We start from the raw sequence: 21,535 nt of genomic DNA on the forward strand, positions 1-21,535 counted from the left end.
ACCAGTGAACAGACATGACAGAGAGAGAAAGAGCAAGCAAGTGACACTGTAAGAAATGGATCTGTATTTTAAGAGCTGTGCTCCAAACAACTACATATCCGTTTGAGGATAAAATAAAACTGATGCAAAGAGACAGTGATACACACCCAAGCCACACGTGTAATTATTTGTAATGACAAATGTTTAAAATGTTTCTGTTGTGTTAAGACATTTTGAGATTTATTTTGAATTGGGACATTTTCAGAACAAAAGTTCCCTCAAATTGATGTGTTGTCTACAAATGAGTTATTTTTTTGAAGTGGTTATTAGCTTAGTCTTACTTATGTTTGCAGTACATTTTAAATCAAGATCATTGAGAAGGCAATCCCTTACCAACTTTAAAACAACATTCATGTGCAAAACTAACTTTAAGGCTGAAGCTCCATCAAACAAGGCCCACATTACTTTAAGAAGGAAACAACCTGATTTTCTTGAAACAATCAATAGTGCTATCAATATCCAATATCCTTCTCCCAGCTCACTATTGCTGAGAAGAATTGGATATTTAGCAGCAATTTGGGCGCTTAAACAAAGTCAGAGAATGTACTTTTACCAGAATGACAATCAGCACAATCAAAGAAACAATATTCAGATATATATCATTGGCTACAATTGAGTTGTCTTATAACTAGTTGCACCATTTTGCATGTAGTGGTTTTTAAGCTTGGTCATTGTACTGTACTGTATTCTTACCTACAGATAACTTTTATTAGCTTTGTGCTAATAGTGGCCATTGGTTTCAATCAGAAATGCAATGTTAACAAGCTGTTTTTGCTAACTGGTTAACTGGATTATTTTTCCTCCACATCATGCTTACTGTCATTTGTCAATAAATATTTAATAATAACCTTAAATGCTGATTTTTCCACTCCCAACAGTCAATATAATATGTATCAAATCCCAACAATCATATTTTGATTCAACATAACAGATAAAAGGTACAAAAAGAAGAAATATAATGGGCACTTAAGAATTTCAATGCACACTGTGGAACACAATCAAATGGCAAGATAGAAAGATTAAAATAAATAAATAAATAAATAAATAAATAGAAGTAATAACTTACATAAAATTTGCTAAAAACATTTCATCAGATGTGATCATAGTATGTCGTTATTATTGATTATTGTTGTTTCTTCCTGTTTCAATAGACTGATAGACATCATGTAAATAATTGAAAGGACACCACTTTATCTACCACAAGCATCTGTCAGTCGACAAAGATGTTTTCTGTATATTAACAATAAAGGTCAAAACTGTTAAGTTGAATGCTGATGTGAGTAACTTAAATGCTATTTAATAATTGATGTAAATGCTTTGTATTACTATTATTACTATCATATAGCACTTATGCAAAAGTAATTTGTAAATGCTTTGCAGTGTCACATTTGTCCCGAGTACTGTACTTAACATTACTGTAAATCACCTTAGGTGTGGGTGAAACGTTGGTGGGATGTAAAATGGGAGCTTGCGGTTCAGATCCGTCTTGGTTTGATGTCACCAATCACATAATACACATGCATGCTTCTGAAACACTGAGGCATTGTTTTAAGGGTGACGACAGAACATGTGGAATCGTACAGGCCAGCGACAGCACTTCTCAGAACTCTTAAACCATTAAACCAACTAGAATCCATGGCAATGTTGAAGGATGTGCCAAATCCGTAGCGCCAGCAAGATCCATTCTGCACATGTGCAAAAGTGGTTCTGTCAGTCAAAGAAGGTTATCACAAATCTGCCTGACAATGTATCAACACAAAGGAGGCTAACCCTAGCTGCTAGCTGAAGGGTTAGCCGGTCGATATGCAGACAATCGCTGACTTAGGTTTAGGCACCCCTGTGATGTTTAGGGTTAGGGTGAGGTGCTTTGGGAAGCTACTAACGCTTCTGGTCTAGACAGGGTGTCTCATTCAGACGTATACGGACGCTGAAGGGTACCTTTTGCATGACATAACGCTTGCTTAGCCTTTCTGAAAGCGTCAGTATTTGACGCCGTGAGATGAGAACAGACAGCAACACACGGATAATTATGAACAGGCACATTTGTAGTAACCTTCTTTGGCAGACAGGACCACCTTTTGCGCATGTGCAAAACGGATCTTGCTGGTGGTACAGATTTGGCACTGACAGAATAAATCTGAACACTCACAATTCCTCCCCAGGCGTCTTGTTTTTCGCTACAGAGACAGCGAGCGGAAACGAGTGTGTAAAAATGTTACTGATTCCAAACTTGTTAATTGAATTGAACAATTTTACATGGTATTATTAAAGGTATTCTCACAAATATATAGGATAGATTTATAGACTTCTTTTTTTTGTCATTGAAACAGATTTCTCAGGAAAAATAAATTAACACAAGCACGGATAGACAAAGTTGCCCATCAGAGCTACTCTGTCAATCAGACAAATGAATCAATCATTCAGACAATCAGAATCAGAGGCAAGCAATCACTTATAATGATGATCTATCGCTTAAGACTTGTAAAGAATACTAGCATATGGCAAGAAACAAAACAAACATTCCATATTCAGACAATCCTAATGTACAAGCAATGGACAACAGGCTAAAAGTGGCCCCTGTCATAGTCTAATAATGTTATTTTCATGACCATCAATGTGAGTGTTTTCAACACATCTCCATTCAAAGATATAGTCAATCAAAATTTGGCGGGGCAAGGGCACCCTTTTTAGGTAATTCCTTGCTCCATATTTACTTGCACATTTGCTGCTGGGAGTTTCCCAGTACAACCAAAGTTATTTGCTCGAGGGCACCCTGTCGAGCTCTAAGAGTCAGTGTTAACTTCCAAATGTCATAGGGGAAATCTGTGGTAATGACCTGGAGAAACAAATGATCTGAAATCAAGACATTGACCACTTTTAGCTCACTAGCCATGATTTTGTCTATTAAATACAACATGAAAAGGCAGAATATTGAAAATGTTTAAACTTCCAATACATTCCCTCCAAAACACACGCTTTTATTTATTCATTCATGCCTTTCATACTTCTTTGATCCCTTTATCCATCCTTCATTCCATGATGGGTTTAGGAAGCAGTGGTTTACCAAAAACTTTTTCCTTTCCTTTCCTTCTTGCAACATTTATTTGTTCTTCCTTTCTGTTTAAAGCCTTTTTTCATCCACTTCTTCATTTTAATGCCAACCTGGGAGAAAGAGGGATTTGATGAACTTGACATCATTAGCCAGTCGTTGCATAACTGTTTTTAGTCCAGCCTCGCATCACTCCTGCATCCTGTTCTGTGATATTGCTCAGATTTTCATGAAGGCAGCAAATTCTTCCATCATCTGTTCCTCCTTATCTGCTGTTATCCTCGTCCCTCTTTAGACTTTAAGATGTTGAGGTTCAAAGACCAGTTTTTATCCCGCCATCCTATGCAATCCACTATTTCATTTTATGGTGATCTTATTTCCACCAAAATCATCAAAGATGTCGAGATCATATTTTTATTGTGGTCTAACGATGAAATGATGGATAATGCTTATTCTTTACTGCTTCCTCTTTTCTATCCATCCCGTCTTCCATTGTTACAGGCAGCAGAGTTTCATGCAATAATTCCTAGAATTTGACATCGTGCACCTTATTCCTCCACGTCAACAACTGCTCCCTCCATCCTTCTCTCCTTCCTATGCTTCGTTTCTCTAAACAAGCCTCCATCATTGTAGGTAGCGATAGACTTTGAAGCAGTGGTTGCCAGAGTCGGCCACAACCACATGTCCATCTGAGGTCAGAGCCATTCCTTGGGGTCCGTATAGAGGGTCCGCTGACGTGTTGATGTAGGATAGGAAGGAGCCGCTACCGTCAAACACCTGGAAATGTTGGAGCAGAGACAGAAAATGTATTTTGATAATTGCAAAAAGTCCCAAGAAGGGGCTTCTTTTCATTACAGGTCGACAAGTACTGCACAGCACTGTTGTACCTGTATTCTGCTGTTGCCCCAATCAGCTACGATGATGTTCCCATTAATGTCCACAGCTACACCAGTGGGAGCATTGAACTGGCCGTTTCCCTCACCGTTAGAGCCAAATTTCAACACAAGCTCTCCCTCTGGGGTGAAAACCTGAACCGAACAGAAAAACAGAAATATATCAGGATCCATATTCATGTGATGTGTCCTGTTAATGTGTCCTTAAGCAACAAATGAAATATCTACCTATTCACCTGGATAACACTTGTCTAAAGTTTTCATTTCATTCCAAATAGAGCAAAGGATATATGTGTTTATGTTCAGTCAATAAGGCTTTACCTTGACAGAGTGATTGTGGAAGTCAGTCACAATAATCTCATTGTTCTTGTTCACTGCTGCAAAGTGCGGACCTTCAGGACAGTGGCACAGAAACAATAAAAACAGGTTGTACTTTAAGTGCTTCCGCTAGCACTTTCACGTACGCTTTCAGTACTTAGTGTGTACTTCATCTTATATTTGAACTCATTTCACAGCTTATAGGTAACACTTTAAATGTTTTTACTGATTACACGTAATTCAACACTTCAACTGTGTGAGCAATTCAACTGGCACTCAGTAATTAGACAGTGACTTCAATGGGCACTTCACCTGCTTTCAAAGCTTGCACTTAATCTCACAATTTAACTGTTTTTATTCATCACACTTTAAATGGTATACCAGCTGGTGTAAGTGCTTACATTTAACATGTAACTGCTTTCAGTGATAACACTTCATCTAAGACTTACACTTACACTGACACTTTAACAGCTTTCAGGGATGAAACTTCAGCGTCTTAAAGTGACCTAAACTTGAACCGCACATGCGGTCAGGCACACATACATTTCCTTCTAAAACACTCTTAGTCAAATGATAAAGTAACTGCATGTGTGAAAGTAATATTGGTAATATGTGTGATTTAAATTAACTGGACGATGAACATTCAGTCTATAAAACCTTCCAGACTGGCGTGGTTGTATACTGACTTATTCTTGCTGCTTTTTTATTCATTTCTGGACAGTCTCTTTCTGTGAACAAATCTACCTACCTGCAAATTGCTTGTCACCGGTGCCGCGACTACCAAACTTGGTGATGAGCTTGCCCGTCAGCTGGAAGATGAAGACAGTGCAAGCTTTGTTGTCAACCACGATCACATGACCGTTTTGGTCGACGGACACTCCCTTTGGCCCCATAAGCCTCCCAGAGCCAAGCTTCGCCTAATGGACGCCAAATACAAGCAGCAAGAAGAAAGAACAATTAAACAAAACACAAAAAAATTGTTTTTTTGCATTAGAAAATCTACCAGCTGTCCTTGACAGGTTAAATATGGTTTATTCTTCTAAACTGATTCTCAATTAAATCAAATGAAACAAAATATATAAACAGTAAACCTTTATCCCTTAAAACCAAAAGGCACCTACCTTGAACTTGCCCTCACAGGAGAAGATGCTGACCCACTTGTTGTCGTAGTCGGCAATGATGATGTCACCGCTGGGGTGCACGGCTACGCCCGTAGGACGCTGCAGTTGTCCCGGAGACCGTCCCCGCACCCCAAAACGACTCTTGAATTCACCCTCGTTGGAGAAAATCTGAAGTGGGGAGACATGTGAGGACCCTTGTGTGCATACTTTAGCTTCTAAATCAACAACTAAATTTACCTTTAACCTTAAAACCAATTTGAACTCTCAGACAGCCATAAGAAGAAATGAGGACCGGACAAAGTATGCTATACCTGGACACACTGATTGTTGCTGTCAGCAATCAGGATCCTGCCGCTGGAAGAGGCAGCCACTCCTTGAAGGTTTGTGAACTCTCCTTTATTCCTCCCCTTCGTTCCTGCAGAGAACAGGAAAAATGAAATCAATTTCAAGCATCTGCTCTGGCTGTCATTGTTCTTTTAGACATGTTAATTGTGGGTGTACAGTAATATTGGTTTCATCTGTAATTTTTGCACCAACCTTTGTCCTACACATGGTCAGACTGCTGAGGCTTTAACTGCCTCAGTTCCTTGAAATCATGGTTTGGACTGGGCCGACTGGTCAGGTAAGCCACTTTTAGTTAAGACCTTTTTGAATTGAATTATTGTTTCATTGTGAGGATAATAAACCCTTGAACCCTAGGCATTTTCACACCTATCACTTCCCTTTTTTTGTTATAGTATAGCAATGAACACAAATCCAAGCATCAAAATATCTATATATTCTTTTGAGAAATTATGCATGTTATATCTTTTATAATACCTTTAGCTTCAATAGCTGTAATAATTGAATCACCCAAATCTCCTGGTTTATCTGCATTATTCTCCTCAGATGAACGTCTCACCGATTCTGAAGATGAGGTCATCCTCAATAGGGTTCTGGGTTTTGCGTCGTGGGGTGCCCAGGGCGCTGCTGGCCCTTTTGGAGCCCTTTTTCTTCTGGCCAGGGGACTTCCCTCGTCTCTTTGCCCCCTCAGAGGAGCCGGTGGACGGGGTGGCATAGGCTGCTGAGTTGGTTGCTGTGGTGGTGGAGGGGGAAACCTGGAAAGACAACGATGGAGGGGGAATACATTGCATACAAGAATTAATTTTAGATGTTTCAGTTCATGTGCATGTACCATGAAACTGTATAGTACATCTTTTCCCAAGCTTGTTGTTGTGACCACACATGGGGTAGGCTCATTTTAATAAAGTCAAGTTTCATTTCAATTACAAAACTTGTTAAAAACCTTTATGTTGACTTGACATGGGAATTCGGCCCATAGTTGTCCAAGTGTTGACCAAGTTGAAAGTAAACATTTACCCTTGTTCTGAAAATTAAGACAAAGCTCCAAACTTTCATCACTCACACACACCTCTACTTCTGCCTCTAGGACCCTGCTGACAGTCAGTTTGAAGGGGCTTCCTTTGATGTGTTGGTCATAGAGACGGAGAGCCAATGAGAAGTCGCCTTCCTTCGGCACTATGTACACAAACTCATATGTCCCATTCTTGTGGTCCACTATTTCACCGTCCACTATGCTGCCATCTGGGGTGAATACCTGGAATAACACACAGGTAATGTTAAGTCATTGTTTGTGAATTTGTACACAGAATTGCACTGTATTTTATTTGAGAGGGGGCATAAAATGAACCTCAGCTGAAAGAATTGCGTTGCCACTCTTGCAGGCTCCTCCTGACTTATCTCTTGTCACTATGGTGACAGAGGCAGGATGTCCCACAACGCACTGCTCCAGGCCCACGCCCATGGCTTCGCTCTGGCTTGCAACCGCACTGTAGAAGCGGAGGAAGACAAGGTTGAAGAGGGTGGAACACATGGTTTTTAATGCAAAAATTGTTTTTAAGGTCTCACCTGGTCGTGACGATGGTCCCCAGGTTGTGTATGGACTTCCTTAGCCCGTCTGTCTCCATCACCAGATCCAGCTGATCGTTCTCCTCAGGCTGGCACGGCATGCCGAGGCCAGCTAGCTCCACAAGCTTCTCCTGCAGCTCTCGCTCCAACTGCAGGCTAGCCACGCATGCCTCCCCAGCCAGAGCCTCCTCAGTCTGAGTACAGGATGCCATGATGTTTCCCTCTCCTCGGATCAGGCTGTCCACCTGGGCCTGGAGGACCTGGAGACAAATGATAGATAGTACTGTTGTAGTACTCAAGACCGGTCTTAAGACCACTTTTGATGGTCTTGGTCTTGTCCCGGACTTGACCGCATTTGTACTCGGTCTTGTCTCGGTCTCGGACATTGAGGACTCTGGATTTTATTTCAAGACCAGTCAAGACCATAACTTTGGGAATATCAATAAATTGCTTTTGCATTGTCTGATTTATTTGTTAACATTCTAACTTTGATGTAAAACGTGTTGCTTCAAATGCAACCAATAACCCTAATTAAAAATCTGTTGTTCCCGTTAACGACTGTCACCCCTCCCCGCGATGTTGAACATGGAAAAGGAGTGTTGAATAAAGATGCTTACATTGATTGAGTGTTTGTATGTGGGCGTTTTAATGGGAATGTGGATCTTTCAGATCAATTTGAGAAGTACCTATGATCTCGTTCCACATTTGATTGTGTCATCTAATGTGGGGAACTGGTCTTGGTCTTGACTCGGTCTCGCCCTCCCTTGGTGTTGGTCTCAACTCAGCCCCTAAAAGTCTTGGTCTTGTCTCGGGCTCTATAAACTCTGGTCTTGGTCTTGACTTGGTCTCGGTTTGTGCTGTCTTGACTGCAACACTAATAGATGTGTCTGAAGTTTTCTATTTTGTAAAGTAGCCCAGTGTCAAGAGAGGCTCTACTTTTATAACCATAAAAGATTCTTCATTCTGAAACTTTGCCAGACAACCAAAATCAACCGACCCTTTCAAACGTGAAAGCATGTACGCACCTTCTGTTTGAGTCCATATGTGACCTCTAGCTCCATCAGCAGGACACTCTTCCGCACATCCAGCTGCTTGTGCAGGTCCTCGAAGCTCGACTGGATGTCTTCTTCAATGGAAGCTCTCTGATTGGTCAGCTGTTGGAGGATCTCCTTAACGAAGGACAGGGCGTCTGCAATCTGAGGGAGCCTGGAGAGATAGAGGGAATGGGGATTCAACGGTGAAGCCAAAACCTTTAATTTCTTTCTATGTTTCTCATTCATTTGAAAAACAATATCAACACGGTGCACACCTAGGAATACTCTGTAATCCTGTTTACCATATTAAATGTTCATATGTTAATGATTTCCTTTATTTCTGAATTAAAATGTCAGTGTTTCCCTCTGACCTCTGCATCCTGATAAATTGCTAATGAGAACGCAAGACACGCTGTGCACGTGTTTGTCATTGTGTGCTTGATGCTCCATGGTCCTGTATTTCCCTGCCTGTCCACCAGATGTCAGCTTCTCCTGTTCACTCCATTAACTGTCTCTCATTAGTTACTTGTGCCGCTGTATTCCCTGTGTGTCCTTATGCTGTGGTGGAATGTAATTAAGTACATTTTGAGTTTAGAGGTACTTGTACTTTACTCGAGCATTTACCTTTTATGTGATTCCAAAACATTTCAGAGTGAATCATTTTTAGTCCTCTCTGATTCCTACATAATTTTAATATCAAAAGTTAGTTACATTGCAGATTGAGATTTTGTATACAAAACAACACTCCTTTGCGTCGAAAGGACCCAGTTGAGGAGTTTTAGGCATTTGTTTAATCATAGATCCCCTACAGGATATATGTACAAATTAAACCACCGAAATATTAAACTGTAGACATAACAGTGACATTACAGTTATTATAAATTTCATACATGAGTTAAAGGCAGCATAAAGAAAACAAAACCAAGCATCCCTTTACGATTTACATTACCATATTATCCTGATTACAAAAATACAGTCTTTCAGTTTGTCTTAACCACATTCACTGAGACCTCTACCTGTTCTGGACGGCCTCCAGCCTCTCCTGCAGGCTGCTGCGGTGCTTCTCCAGGACCTGGCTGAGGGGCACCTTAGGGTGCTCTTCATGGTCCGACACACAGTCCTCACAAAGCGCACACTCACAGGCTGAACAGTACAGCTCTGCCACCTGCAGATGACAAGGTGAGCATCATATTTTTAAGATGTTTCTCTCTTTCTCGTACTTGTCAGTCTTGCTTGTCATGTGTAGCCAGTCAGTATAGTTAACTGTAACTAATGTATGAAATAAAGCAAGAATATAGCTCATATACAAAGGTCAGGTTCGGATCACAAGTTAAGTTAACAATTTTGGGAAATACGCTCATTTGTTTTTTTGCTGAGAGTTAGATAACAAGATCACTAAGATTCTGTTGTGGTAAGTTGTTAAGTACAGTTACATTGCTGGACACCAGGATTTGCAATTTCACCTCCTGGACACACAATGACTTCCTGGAGTCTTGATGTCAGTTGAGGGTGCCAGGTAACCAGCTGAGACAGAAAAATCATGGCGCCCAAATAGTCCGGTACATAACCTCTGTAAAACAGCAACCCGTTGTTTTTACTCTTTGGTTTTCATATGGATTAAATAAACCGGATGTAGTAAGTTAATTAGTGAGCTTTAGAGGTTCTGGTAGGCAGATTTAGTTAAATTTGGACAGTTTCCTGTCTTAATGCTAAGTTAATGCTTTAGCATACAAACATGACACACAGCGCATGCTGGCTGACCGAATACTGTGTGTGGAGCAGACAAGTCCATCAGGACCAAAACCTCTCGCCACAAAAACACTCCTTCCCATCTGCAACTAGCCCCCCCTCCCCCCCCCTCCCCCTTGCAAATGATAGGAATGTTTCTGCACATGTAAATATTATTTCATTTCATATCACGCACAAACCTGGCACACTGCACATATTTGTTGTCAATTGTTAATCTTTGTTGTTGTATATTTTTTATATTGTCAATTTATATTGTATATGTACACAATACCATTGAAACACGTCTTTCCTCTGCAAATAGTTGTATTATTTTTCTCTATTCTCTTATTATTCTTATATAACATGCATTGTCTAATCCATATTTATATATTTCCATATTTATTTATGTCAACTGTATGTTTGTCTACGTGTAGCACCTTATCACCAAAGCAAATTCCTTGTATGTGTAAAACACTACTTGGCCTTAAAGCTCCTTCTGATTCTGATTCGTCTGATACTGATTCAGTGCCAAAATAATAAAAGTTAAATGGTTTAGGTGGCAACAAATTCTTCTCATTGCACTGAAATGCAAGGTTGTGGCAGAGTTCTGCTACCCAAACCAAACTCAACAGGTTCAGAAAGAGTTCCAGGTGGTTTGATTGGTTTTCAAATGTAATTTCAAATGTCTTTTTTGCTCTGACTGACTCTACATGAATCTGACATGCTTGCATGTCATATGGTGCAAAAGGATATTCTATCCCCAGTAGGAAGAGGAAAGTGATTAAATGCAGCCAGTACGTGTAGCTTACTGTCTGCAATGGAGGAAGTATAGCAAAGCGTTTCATTATAAAGGGTTTCCAGTCTGGTTCAGTAGAATAAAAACTTATGTAGGTAGGGTGTGGGTTCTTTTGCCCTGTGCAGAACACAATGTCAGGTAGCAAACAATCATCTTTTTGTGCTAACTCAAGTTCTGATAGTTGGATTTTTGAAAAGACGTGAATGGAAAATTACTTTCAAGGTTTTGGTTACTGATGCATGTATTAGTTTGATTGTCGTGTGTGTTTTGAATTGTTTACATGCTCACAAACCTTGAGCGTGATATAAGGGATCTATACAGGGTATTCACAGGTCATGACTGTACAGAGTTTCTCAATGAGAACAATGAGCCCCTTGTGTGCTGCATTCCTACCTTCCCTGCATGTTGCGGGCAGGCGTTTTTGCCGGGCGGAGCCTCCAGGACGGTGCACTCCTCACTGCTGCTATCTGGGGAGTGTTGGTGGGCCTCCATCAGCGAGAGGCAGCCTGGTGGGTGTGAACCTCCGAACACACCCCTTATTCCACACTGAAGCCAGGGGAAGGGGCTAGATGTTCAGATACAAGGTTTCCTACTGTCTGTATTGTTTGCTTTTGTAAACTCGTTGTTTCACACTTTATTCCATTGTCCATGCAAAAGGAAGGGGCAAAACATTCAAATGAACTCCTTATGAAAACTCTTGGCACATGTTGGATCTTGGGAGAGGCACGGCTTTTGCTGTCAACGTAATTTTTCTCTGCAGCCAAGAGGAGGGGATAGACATTCAGACACGCTCCTTTCTGAAGGCTGCAGTCAAATCTGAGGGAATAAACCTCCACAAATTGCCTTGCTTGCAGGACTTTTCCGCACCCAGAAAAAGAGTGCTGAAAAATCAAATGTACACTTTTGTCAGAGCGGTCATTTCTTGATCTCTCTGCAGCAAGAAGAAAGGGGGGCTTACATTTCAGACATGGCCTTTGTTTGAGCCTGCAGTCAGTCAAACTCAGTGTACTTTATTCCATTACATTCCTGTTGGTTAAAAGAGGTTCCAGGCATCCAAAGCACTACTGATTTTCCATTTAAAAGGTCCTTCTGCTTCCTTGTATTGTCTCTTCCCAGAGCAATATATTTCTCTTGAAACACAAAAATGTCAATCCTCTTTAGGTCTGATTTTGTGTTCATTTAATTCACAGAGGGTTCAAACTGAGGACAGCCTCCATGAGTCCTGGGGAGAAAAGAGAGGCATGAGGATTAGGTGGAAAAGTAGATAAACATGTTGGGGAAAAAACTTCTGCTCTTTACTCTTGGCTGTGTACATCAGTTTAATGATTTAAGGTAGTATTTGCTGTTTGTTCTGGAGAATTTACTGTGCACAATGGGACAGGAAAAGGTGAGATATCTAAAATGTTTACATAATTCTGGATGTTGTTAATTTATGATGCATGTAAAAGTGAAATGAAATACACAACCAGGTAGTTGAGGTTCATTTTCAAATGTAGTTTCTAGGGCTGTCCCCGACTAAGGATTTATATAGTCGAATCAAAATTCACTCGCGGCGATCGAGGACACACGGTAGCTCCGCTTTAATCTTGAGCAGCTGCAGATCTGCAGTCTCTATTCATTCAACTTACACTGATACACTAAATTTCCAGCTTTAAACTGAGGCTTCTTGACGACCCTTTTCTCTCTCTCGCCTGTCATTCACTGGTCTTGTGTGAGTTTTTCGTGCATTTCATGCTGCTGACAACTACATGCACGTCGTTGTTCCTCGCGGGTCTATTTCAAGCAGCCGGCTATTTAAAAACAATAAAATATTCTTTCTGTGGTTCATCAACAGTGATAAATTATCCGAAAGTCCCGCGAGGGGCGGACAACTCTGCACAACACTAGTGAAGCTGGGGCTCCGTGTCTTCAGCAACTGTTCCTCTTCTGCCACCACACACACGCACTGACGACCCAGGGTTAGGGTTACAATTTTGGATTTCTTTACGCACTTTAAAAACATTTATTGAAAGTTTTATTCTTTTTACATGTTTATTTACAGCATTAAACATTGAAATGTATTTTTAATAGGCTTTATATTAATTTATTGGGAGAAAACTGGTAGTTCTATGTAAAATCAGACTTTGAGCACCCCCATATCGCCAAAGTGCCATGATCCTTGTTTCGCTGCAAAGCTTTGACTGTGAGATTGACGGTCGAATCAGTCCATCGAAGCATCAAGTCTTTGACTATTGGGGGTCAGCCCAAGTAGTACTGTATCACTATGAAAGGTCAGTGTGTCTAAAGTTGCAGTTCTTTTAAACACCACTAGATGGTACTCCAAGAGAACTCTGTATTGAAGGGAATGGGAAAACCCCCAACCTGTATTTCCTCCAGGGTGTTTCCCTTAACTGACTGTTGTCTAATGTCGAGATCAGACTACATAATGTTTGTCATTGATTCTTGCTGTGACTTGGCTTAGAGACACAGAAGACTATACAGTGGACCTCAACACGCAAACATTCCCAGTCTTCCCCACTATAGGAATTCCCATATGTTCCTTCCAGATGGTGCAGTAGATCTCCTCACACCCCTAATTAATTCCCAAATGGTATATTCCGTAGTGGGGAACATGTGCAGCAGGTACAGGAACAGATGGTACGATCCACATATGGGGGGGTAGGAGAGCTGTGCAGCATGAAGGACCAACAGTGAGACGTGAACAAAGAGTAAGATGCTAACACAGCGCTTCTAGGAGCTGTAATGTAGGTCACAGAAATGTCTTCAAAGTGACGGAAAGAGGGAGAGAGAGATGGGAGTGAGGCTGTGGTTTCCACGGCAACAGACTGCATGGGGAGGGGTGAAGAAGAGGTACAACAAAAAGAGAAGTAGTCAGGGGACCTTTACTCCTAAAATCCTATATTTAACAGTCTGTGTGCTTCACAGAGCACAACGATGAGCGACACACAGATGATGTGGGATCAGTATGAACACCGAAAACCTGCCTCATCTGGACCACATGGAGCCTGAGACATGTGTCTGACAGGTCCAACAGGAAGGAGAAAAAGAAATAGCCTGATTAATTAAAGTCAACTTTAGCTGAAATGTACGCTGCACTGGACACATTCTGCAGAAGTGCTCATTGCAGATGTGGGGCTGAGAGGTGGAAATGTCACTCAATTAAATAAAACATTTTAATTTAAATTTTTACTGCGTTTTTGTGTGTGTGTGTGTGTATTGTTTTGTTTTTGTGCAACCCAATGCAACTACTCAGCAATAAAGTCTGCCTTTATATATAATGAAATATAATATAATGTTCAGTTTTGAACATTTGACTATGTATTTATTATTAAGTGTTGCTTTAACTGTTCTGCCTACCCAGTTTACAAACATTAGGGTATTGGTATTGGGTTACATTAGATTTTACAGGTGCATTTTACAGGTGCACTTTGAATTACCTTGTTGTTAAATTGTGCTATACAAATAAACTTGCCTTGCCTTACCCTATAAAGTGGCCATTAAGACTATTTTTTTTTTAAATTTTCTTATGTATTTTTTATTTGTCTATTTTATGGTTCACTAAAATACTAAAATAACATATTCAATTACATTACTGTTTAAAAATGGTAAATAATAAAAACAGATTATAATTATAATGTTGTTAAAGGTGGTTAAAAATGTTAAATGTCTTCTATGCACATCACAGTCCCATTTGTTTTCTTTCTCTTTGAGATTGCTGTAACTTCACTACAGGCTAGAGTCATTAAAAACACAGATAAGAGCAGAAATGTAGAAGTTATGATGAAGCTCTGCTGTGTGAATGTTGGGTGAATAACTTCTGATGACAGACAGGTAGTCTCTGACGTCTGCCTGTCTGTCATTCTCCTCTCCATCTTATCCGTTGTGCCTTTTATTCCTGGTTTGGTGCTTCATGTCTCTCTTCCAGTCTGTGTTTTTACAATATCTGTGTGTAAAATATGATCTGAATATTCTTATGAATAATTTATACAGGGGAGGGATTATGGATATGAGTTCCCTGTGATCTTGTACATAATCCTGTTTTAACACCTCCTCCCCCCAAGTATTCTGCTCAGACTACACAACCTTTCCGACATGAACATAGTCTAACACAGACAAACACACACTGTACGTCTGTCTGACACACACAAGCTTATCACACACACACAAAGATAACTTATTTTCTCTGATATTTTCTGTTTTGATTTCATTCTCTAATGCAAATAACATATAATCTTATTTTTTTTCAGACAGACAAATATTTATTTACACAAAGACATGCAGAATTGCTACACCCCCACCTTTCATTCAAGGATTCTCTGCAGTACAGTGCTGCAATGGATTACGGGGCGACAGTGAGGCTCTATTTGCAGGGTGTGTGAGTGTGTGTGTGTGTGTGTGTGTGTGTGTGTGTGTGTTCTGGGCCTTGTGACACTGGTGACTGTTTGTAACTGTCACTTACAGAGAGCGAGACAAATGAACACTCTCTTTCTTTCTCTCTCTACAGAATATAAATTCATCTATTCGTCTATATTTTGAATTGATGTGTATGTTATGTGGCATCACAGAGATATTTGCTGGCCATTGTGTGGTTGAGTTTGCTGAGGGTCTGTATGTCCAAGCATAAGTTTATATGTGTCTGTGTGTACTTGGACTGGATGCACATTGCTTTCACACCTATGAGGGATTGACAGGAAACAATGCAGCATGTAATGCAGTATAATTTATAACCCTAACCCCATAACAAAGGCTGATCGTGCTTTTTCGGTAGTGGCCCCAAGGTTGTGGAATGAACTTCCCATTTTCATTAAATCATCCCCAACCCCTGAGACCTTTAAGTCTCGTCTGAAAACGCATTTTTATTCTTTGGTGTTCGAGTCAGTCTAGGGACATCCATCATTCACTGTCCTGGTTGCTGCATGTTTCTGTTTATGGCTGCATGCTTCAAAATTGTAGCATGTTTTATAATCGTAATTCCGTCTTTATCCGTTTAAAAAATATATATTTTTGTTGTTTTAATTGCATAACTTTGTACAGTACTTTGTTCAACAGTGGTTGTTTTTGAATGTGCTTGATAAATAAATTAACTTGACTTGACTGTTGGATACTTTCATAAACTTGTCTCTTGCTAGTTTCTCCAAAGTTACCCACCCCAGCTTTAAAAGCGTTCAACTACAGAAACATTAGGCGGCTTTTATTGTGAAGCAGTCGCAGAAAAGGCAAAGTATGTCATTGAGTTTGGCACAGGATGCAATCATTCATCAAAAATACACCTTTCAATTTTTTTTACTCAGAGGATAATTGTTTTATTTTTTGCAAGGGAGTAAAAGAAGAGTGAGGAGCAGCCACAGTGAGCTGTTAGATGAACAGCTGCAGGTGACAGGCTGCACAACTCCTGCTGTTGCGTGGAAAACTACTGTCATGTCCTGTGCATGAAATCAGACCAAGCTCGGTACACGATGGAAAAAGACTGATAATTGACGAACTTCTTGAATCTTATCTTATTAAAACAATGTCAGTTTGTTTAGCTGCACTGTACACAGGTGCACCATACTTATATTTTCATGGCTCACAGAACATAACACTGAATGAATCAAAACAAGGCAAAATGTAGATTTGCTGAAAACATTCATAGTATTTTATTCTCTGTTGCTTTCTCCTGTATTTTGTTGTTATCGTCTTGCTGCACATGACACTCTTTGATAAAGCCCCCTAAAAATACTCTCAGACACTTTAAGTTAGTCAGAAGTACAATGTAAATATGCAATCCTCTGCACAGTTCACTTGCATGTGACTACTTACTACTTTTGATACAACCTTTTTCTTTTTACATTTTCTTGTTTTCCTATATTTCTGATCCTCACTTCTTCAAAGAGCTGTCTGAGGGTTAATTCTCGGCTTTAGCCCTCACAGGCATGTTAAGTATAATATAAATAATAATGTGTGTGTATTTACTGCCCTGCCACATTGATGTGCCCAGTTTAATGTTCTCTGCAGATGTGCTATAAAGTTCTGCTGGCTCTCAGCAGTGCAGGATTTATTCACTGAACCTTAATGTATTTCATTTTTATTGTACTGCAGCTTTTAATTCATTGAGGGAAAGTCAACTGCTCTGTAGCTCTAAATGACAGAGATGCTCATACATGCAGCCTCAGCCCTGCTGGAGCCCTGCTGGAGACCTGCTGGAGCTTGCCGTGCTGAAAAACAACACAACACAAGTGGTTGGATTACTTAATAGTCTTTTTTGATCATTTAACCACTTTAGTCAAGATAAATATTTTACCATGACATTTGGTGGAAATATTTATGTTCCCCTCAGGATAAGTTGTAATGAATTTAGTGCCATCATACTTAGTTTTATGGCAAAATACTATCAAACTAATGACATTCCCATCAGCCTCAGTTGCACGCAGTGTTAAGCGCTAGACAATTAGAAAATTCTACCTGCTAAACATCAGCATGCACAACATTGTGAGCTTGTTAGCATGCTGACGTTAGCGTTTAGAGCTTAAAGTCCAGCCTCACAAAGCTACAACTTTTGGTTGTGACCTGGTGTATCGATAAAGACAATAGACAAAAATCATATTTGGAATACTTTTCTGGTAATTTTGTACATACTCTTTGTGCTTCTTGTTGTGTGTTATGTGGGAGGAATGCAAAAAGGACAGGAGCAGACTGCAACGGACAGTCAGGACTGCAGAAAAAATTATCGGTGCCAACCTGCCCTCCATTCAGGACTTTTCCATTTCCAGAGTCTGGAAACGGGCAGGAAACATCAGTGCAGATCCATCTCACCCCGGACACAATGTGTTCCAGCTTCTCCACTCTGGTAGGCGCTACAGAGCACTGTACGCCAAAACCAACAGACTCAGGAACACAAGCCATCACTCTGATGAACAGCTGATTTTTGACTCACAGTGTCAGGAACAATTCCTGTGCAATAACCCAGTAATTCTTCCTCTAATCAGCCACCTGTTTACTGGCTACCACTTATTTATTCATCATTCTCTATTTCAGAGCTGTTCTTACGGTTCATATTGTACATTGTATATTGCGTATGCTGTATACCAAATCCACCTAACTCATGTACATAACACTGCACCTAATACTTATTTATTCCAGCATCCTTTGCACTATGCTCCATCACACTGTCTACATGTGTACATGTATGTGTCTGTGCACCTGTATATCACATCCACCTCCGTCATGTACATAATAATATTAATATAAAATAAAAATATAAAAATAATTTACTCCTGCATCGTTTGCACTCTGCTCAATCAGAATAAATCAGAGTTAAACTGTAGAACCGTAAGAGTCAGACCAGTTCCTAAAGACCAGTTCCTGTGACGTCTCACACACACACACACACACACACACACACACACACACACACACACACTGGTAATCTGACCTCTTTATCTTCATACAATATATTCCCATGGGAAGGTTCATGGTCACTCTGTCTCTCTGTTTCTATATTTCTTTCTGTCTTTCTGCAGGTCTCTGACCCGCTCTCTCTCCTTTGTAGCTGGTATTCTAGCTTATTCATTTTTCTTTTGGTGATGTGACAAATTAAAGATTTTAAAAGGGGTTTTACACTCCCAGAAACATTTTAGCATTGTACTTATGGTCCAGCGACTGGCTTACAGGATCTTAAGTACGTTACAAAAGTCACATGACCTTTAACACGTGGTAAACATGAAATGGTGGTAGTTTGATTAAGTTTAGGCAACAAAACTGCTTGGTTAGGTTTAGGAAAAGAACATGGTTTGGCTTAAAATAAGTTCACTCTTTATACGTCACCTGACTTCTTCTGTCATTATTGGTAGCGGCCTAACAAAGAATGTGAATATGGGTCATAGTAAACTGCTGCATAATCGACCCATACAGCTGTGAGGGTGGGCTGTTTAGACACTAGCTGGTGATCAAATTGGAGAATTTATCGACTAGAGAGCCAGATATTTTAAGGATCATAGCTGGAGTTGGAGTTTTTTTGCACCTCTTTTTAGTCATTTTGCATTTCTTCATGGTGTTTTTCTTTTTTATATGGTTCTTTGTGCCTGTGGTCAATTTGCATCTCTTTATAATCGTTTGCATGACTTTCCAAAAAGAAATATTAACTGTAGCTTCATACAGAGGCTCTGGCCTAAGTGTCCCAACGCTCTTTGGGACCCTGGGCTGTGTTACTGGGATGTCTATTCAATAATCCATCCATAGCTGCAAAAAACAGGGGGGATCAGCCCAGTTTCGGTTTACAGAAGTGACGTACCTCATGTTACAGTTAGCACTCAGGATGCTAACGTGCAGGACATGCAGGCCTGATAGCACACACACACACACTAAAGCTGAGGTGGATCAGTCTGTGCCTGCGTTCATTAATTCATCCTCCATCCTCGTTCATCTTGTAATCTGTCCATCCTCATTTTCTCCATCTTTCCTCTCTCCACTCTTCCCTCCATCATCCCTCTCTCTCTTCTCAGGAAAGCACAGCATGCTACAGATGCTGCTGTCATCCCCAAACATTCCTCCATCCATCCATCAATCCATCCACCCATCCATCCACCCATCCCTCTGTCCTCTCACCTCCCCACCCAAAAAAAAGACAGCCAGCACTCACCATGTTGTCCTGAGACGCAGGCGATCAGTGTGTGTGCGTGTGTGTGTTTTCCAGCCTCAAGCCATCGCGTCATGATAGCATCTTGTTTGCTTCCTCTCCTCTCTGCTGTGTGTGTGTGTGTGTGTGGGAGGAGGGAGGATATCATCGTCACGGCAACACCAGCAGCTTGCAGCAGCAGCAGCAGCAGCAGCAGACTGAGGAGGGGGCGAAAGAGGGGGAGGGAGGGAGAGGGGGAGCATCCATCGGGCCTCGCTGCGGCATCCACCAATAATGGAGCAAGAGGAGGGAGAAAATGGACAGAGGTGATTGGCTCATCTGTGTGTCGGTTATATGGTGTGGGCGTATGTCTCTCTCTCTCTCTCTCTCTATTTATCCCAATATCTCTCTTACTCATCATCTCACTTGTATCAATATCTTAACTTCCATCACTGTTTCTATTTTTTTTAAATTAAATAAAGAGCAATATAAAAAAAATTAATGAATTGTAAAATCATGTCTTTTTATTGTTCATTCGTTCAGATTTGGTGTTTATTTTGTGTGTTTTATATCACATTTTGGAATTTTTCTCCTCCTCACTTTACCCATTTTCTTATTTCAAACTCCTTGTTATTACTACAATTAATGAGACTATCCTCACCAGAAAAACGACAATATGGGTCGTTTGTGCAGCACATTATTACGACCTATATTTATGTTTATTATGGCAGTGACCTCTAGTGGCCGTCCAACGGTAGAAAAGGAGGAAGTCAGGTGACGTATCATAAATAGGCAGAAAGTTTGCATAAGGAGGCAGGACGGGGTGGTTGGATGCATCAAACCCTGGACTCACACATGTGAGAATGGTGTTTGTCAAGTGACTTACATGATGTTCTTACTTTAACCCAAATCACAATGTTTCCCAAAACCTAACCAAAGTGTGACCGTTTCACAATGTTAACCACACGCTTACATATAATGTAATGTAAATGCTCTGTGTTTGCATAGCGCCTTTCTAGTCTTTGCGACCACTCAAAGCGCTTTTACACTATTATACTATTTACACTATTATATCCAATTTTGTCGTTAAGGTTGGAGAACTTGTTGCAATGTATTTTTAATTGTAGCCTACATATTATTTCACATACAGTAATACATACAAGAATATAGTTGATGCACAGTAAATATTACATTAATAATATTAGATTATTATTTTTTGCAATTCAAAAACTGGTAAACGCGGATGACTGCCAGGAACTAACATCTATAAAATAAATTCAAATATGTAAAAAATGCCTGACTTTCTAATGGGTTTAATAATGTTATGAATAACTGGGGGTAATAGAGGGCGGTAATACTGCAGTGGATAAGACACATGCCTTTAATGTGAGAGACCCGGGATTCAATTCCCCACTTTGACACATCCACCATTGTGTCCAACATTATGTAGCTGTAGTAGCGGAGGCTGCAGTTTCAGGACCCCCACAATCCTGCGACCGCAGTTCTGGCACCGTAGTTCTTTTGCGACAGCGGCATCTAGTGGAGTGGTGGTGGTAATACACAACAACACGAAGGAGGTTAACCATGTCTGCAGGCGCGTCGGGCTAACCTAAGTTTAGGCACACACTCGGTGATGGTTGTTGTAAGGGTAATAGGCTTCGGCGGGCTGTCAAGAGTAACATAGCTAGCAAGGGTCCTAGAAATGCAGTTCCGGTCCTAGGATTGCAGTCCTGAAACTGCAGCCTCCGGTACTGCAGCTACATGCTACTCATTGTGTCCCTTAACACCTAGTTGTTGCAGAGGTGTGCAACCTCTGACAAATATAGCAATTGTAAGTCGATTTGTATAAAAGCGTCAGCTAAGTGACAGATCAAGGAATTATTTGTAAAATACTAGAGCAATAGCATTGAAACTATTTTCATTAATAATAAAACACTGCCCGAAGAAAGTTGTGTAAATGAGTTTTGACTTGAATAAAAGTCATGGTCATGCAGAGCTGGAGGAGTGTGCTTTGGTGAGCTGCAGCAAAGTCGCCCACGCAGTTGGACGATGCTTG

General features: G+C 40.5%; 1 protein-coding gene across 1 annotated transcript; it reads right to left on the minus strand.

Moving 5' to 3' along the window:
• Positions 1 to 18: 18 nt before the first annotated feature.
• On the minus strand, positions 19 to 19,694 carry trim2b (tripartite motif containing 2b). Its single transcript, XM_038732918.1, has 14 exons — positions 19,504 to 19,694; positions 11,280 to 12,108; positions 9,379 to 9,527; positions 8,354 to 8,534; positions 7,329 to 7,588; positions 7,111 to 7,249; positions 6,832 to 7,017; positions 6,322 to 6,517; positions 5,732 to 5,835; positions 5,421 to 5,588; positions 5,048 to 5,216; positions 4,303 to 4,373; positions 3,976 to 4,116; positions 19 to 3,865 (listed from the first exon to the last, which is right to left on the minus strand). The coding sequence occupies exons 2-14, from the start codon at positions 11,376 to 11,378 to the stop codon at positions 3,713 to 3,715; spliced, it is 2,016 nt and encodes a 671-aa protein (XP_038588846.1). The 5' UTR covers positions 11,379 to 12,108; positions 19,504 to 19,694; the 3' UTR covers positions 19 to 3,712.
• Positions 19,695 to 21,535: the final 1,841 nt, after the last annotated feature.

The sequence above is a fragment of the Micropterus salmoides genome, unplaced genomic scaffold (genome assembly GCF_014851395.1).
Source record: "Micropterus salmoides isolate LMB-PRFRI ecotype aquatic unplaced genomic scaffold, ASM1485139v1 Ms_hic_scaffold_2, whole genome shotgun sequence".
Taxonomy (NCBI): Eukaryota; Metazoa; Chordata; class Actinopteri; order Centrarchiformes; family Centrarchidae; genus Micropterus; species Micropterus salmoides.

What these genes read in the sequence shown, in the direction of transcription:
- trim2b (XM_038732918.1), bottom strand. Translation starts at nt 11,378, where the DNA reads ATGGAGGCCCACCAACACTCCCCAGATAGCAGCAGTGAGGAGTGCACC. An exon ending in GCCCGCAACATGCAGGGAAG is followed by an intron (nt 9,528 to 11,279) that starts GTAGGAATGCAG and finishes TGTCATCTGCAG; the next exon opens with GTGGCAGAGCTGTACTGTTC. An exon ending in TCCTAGAGGCAGAAGTAGAG is followed by an intron (nt 6,518 to 6,831) that starts GTGTGTGTGAGT and finishes TTGTCTTTCCAG; the next exon opens with GTTTCCCCCTCCACCACCAC.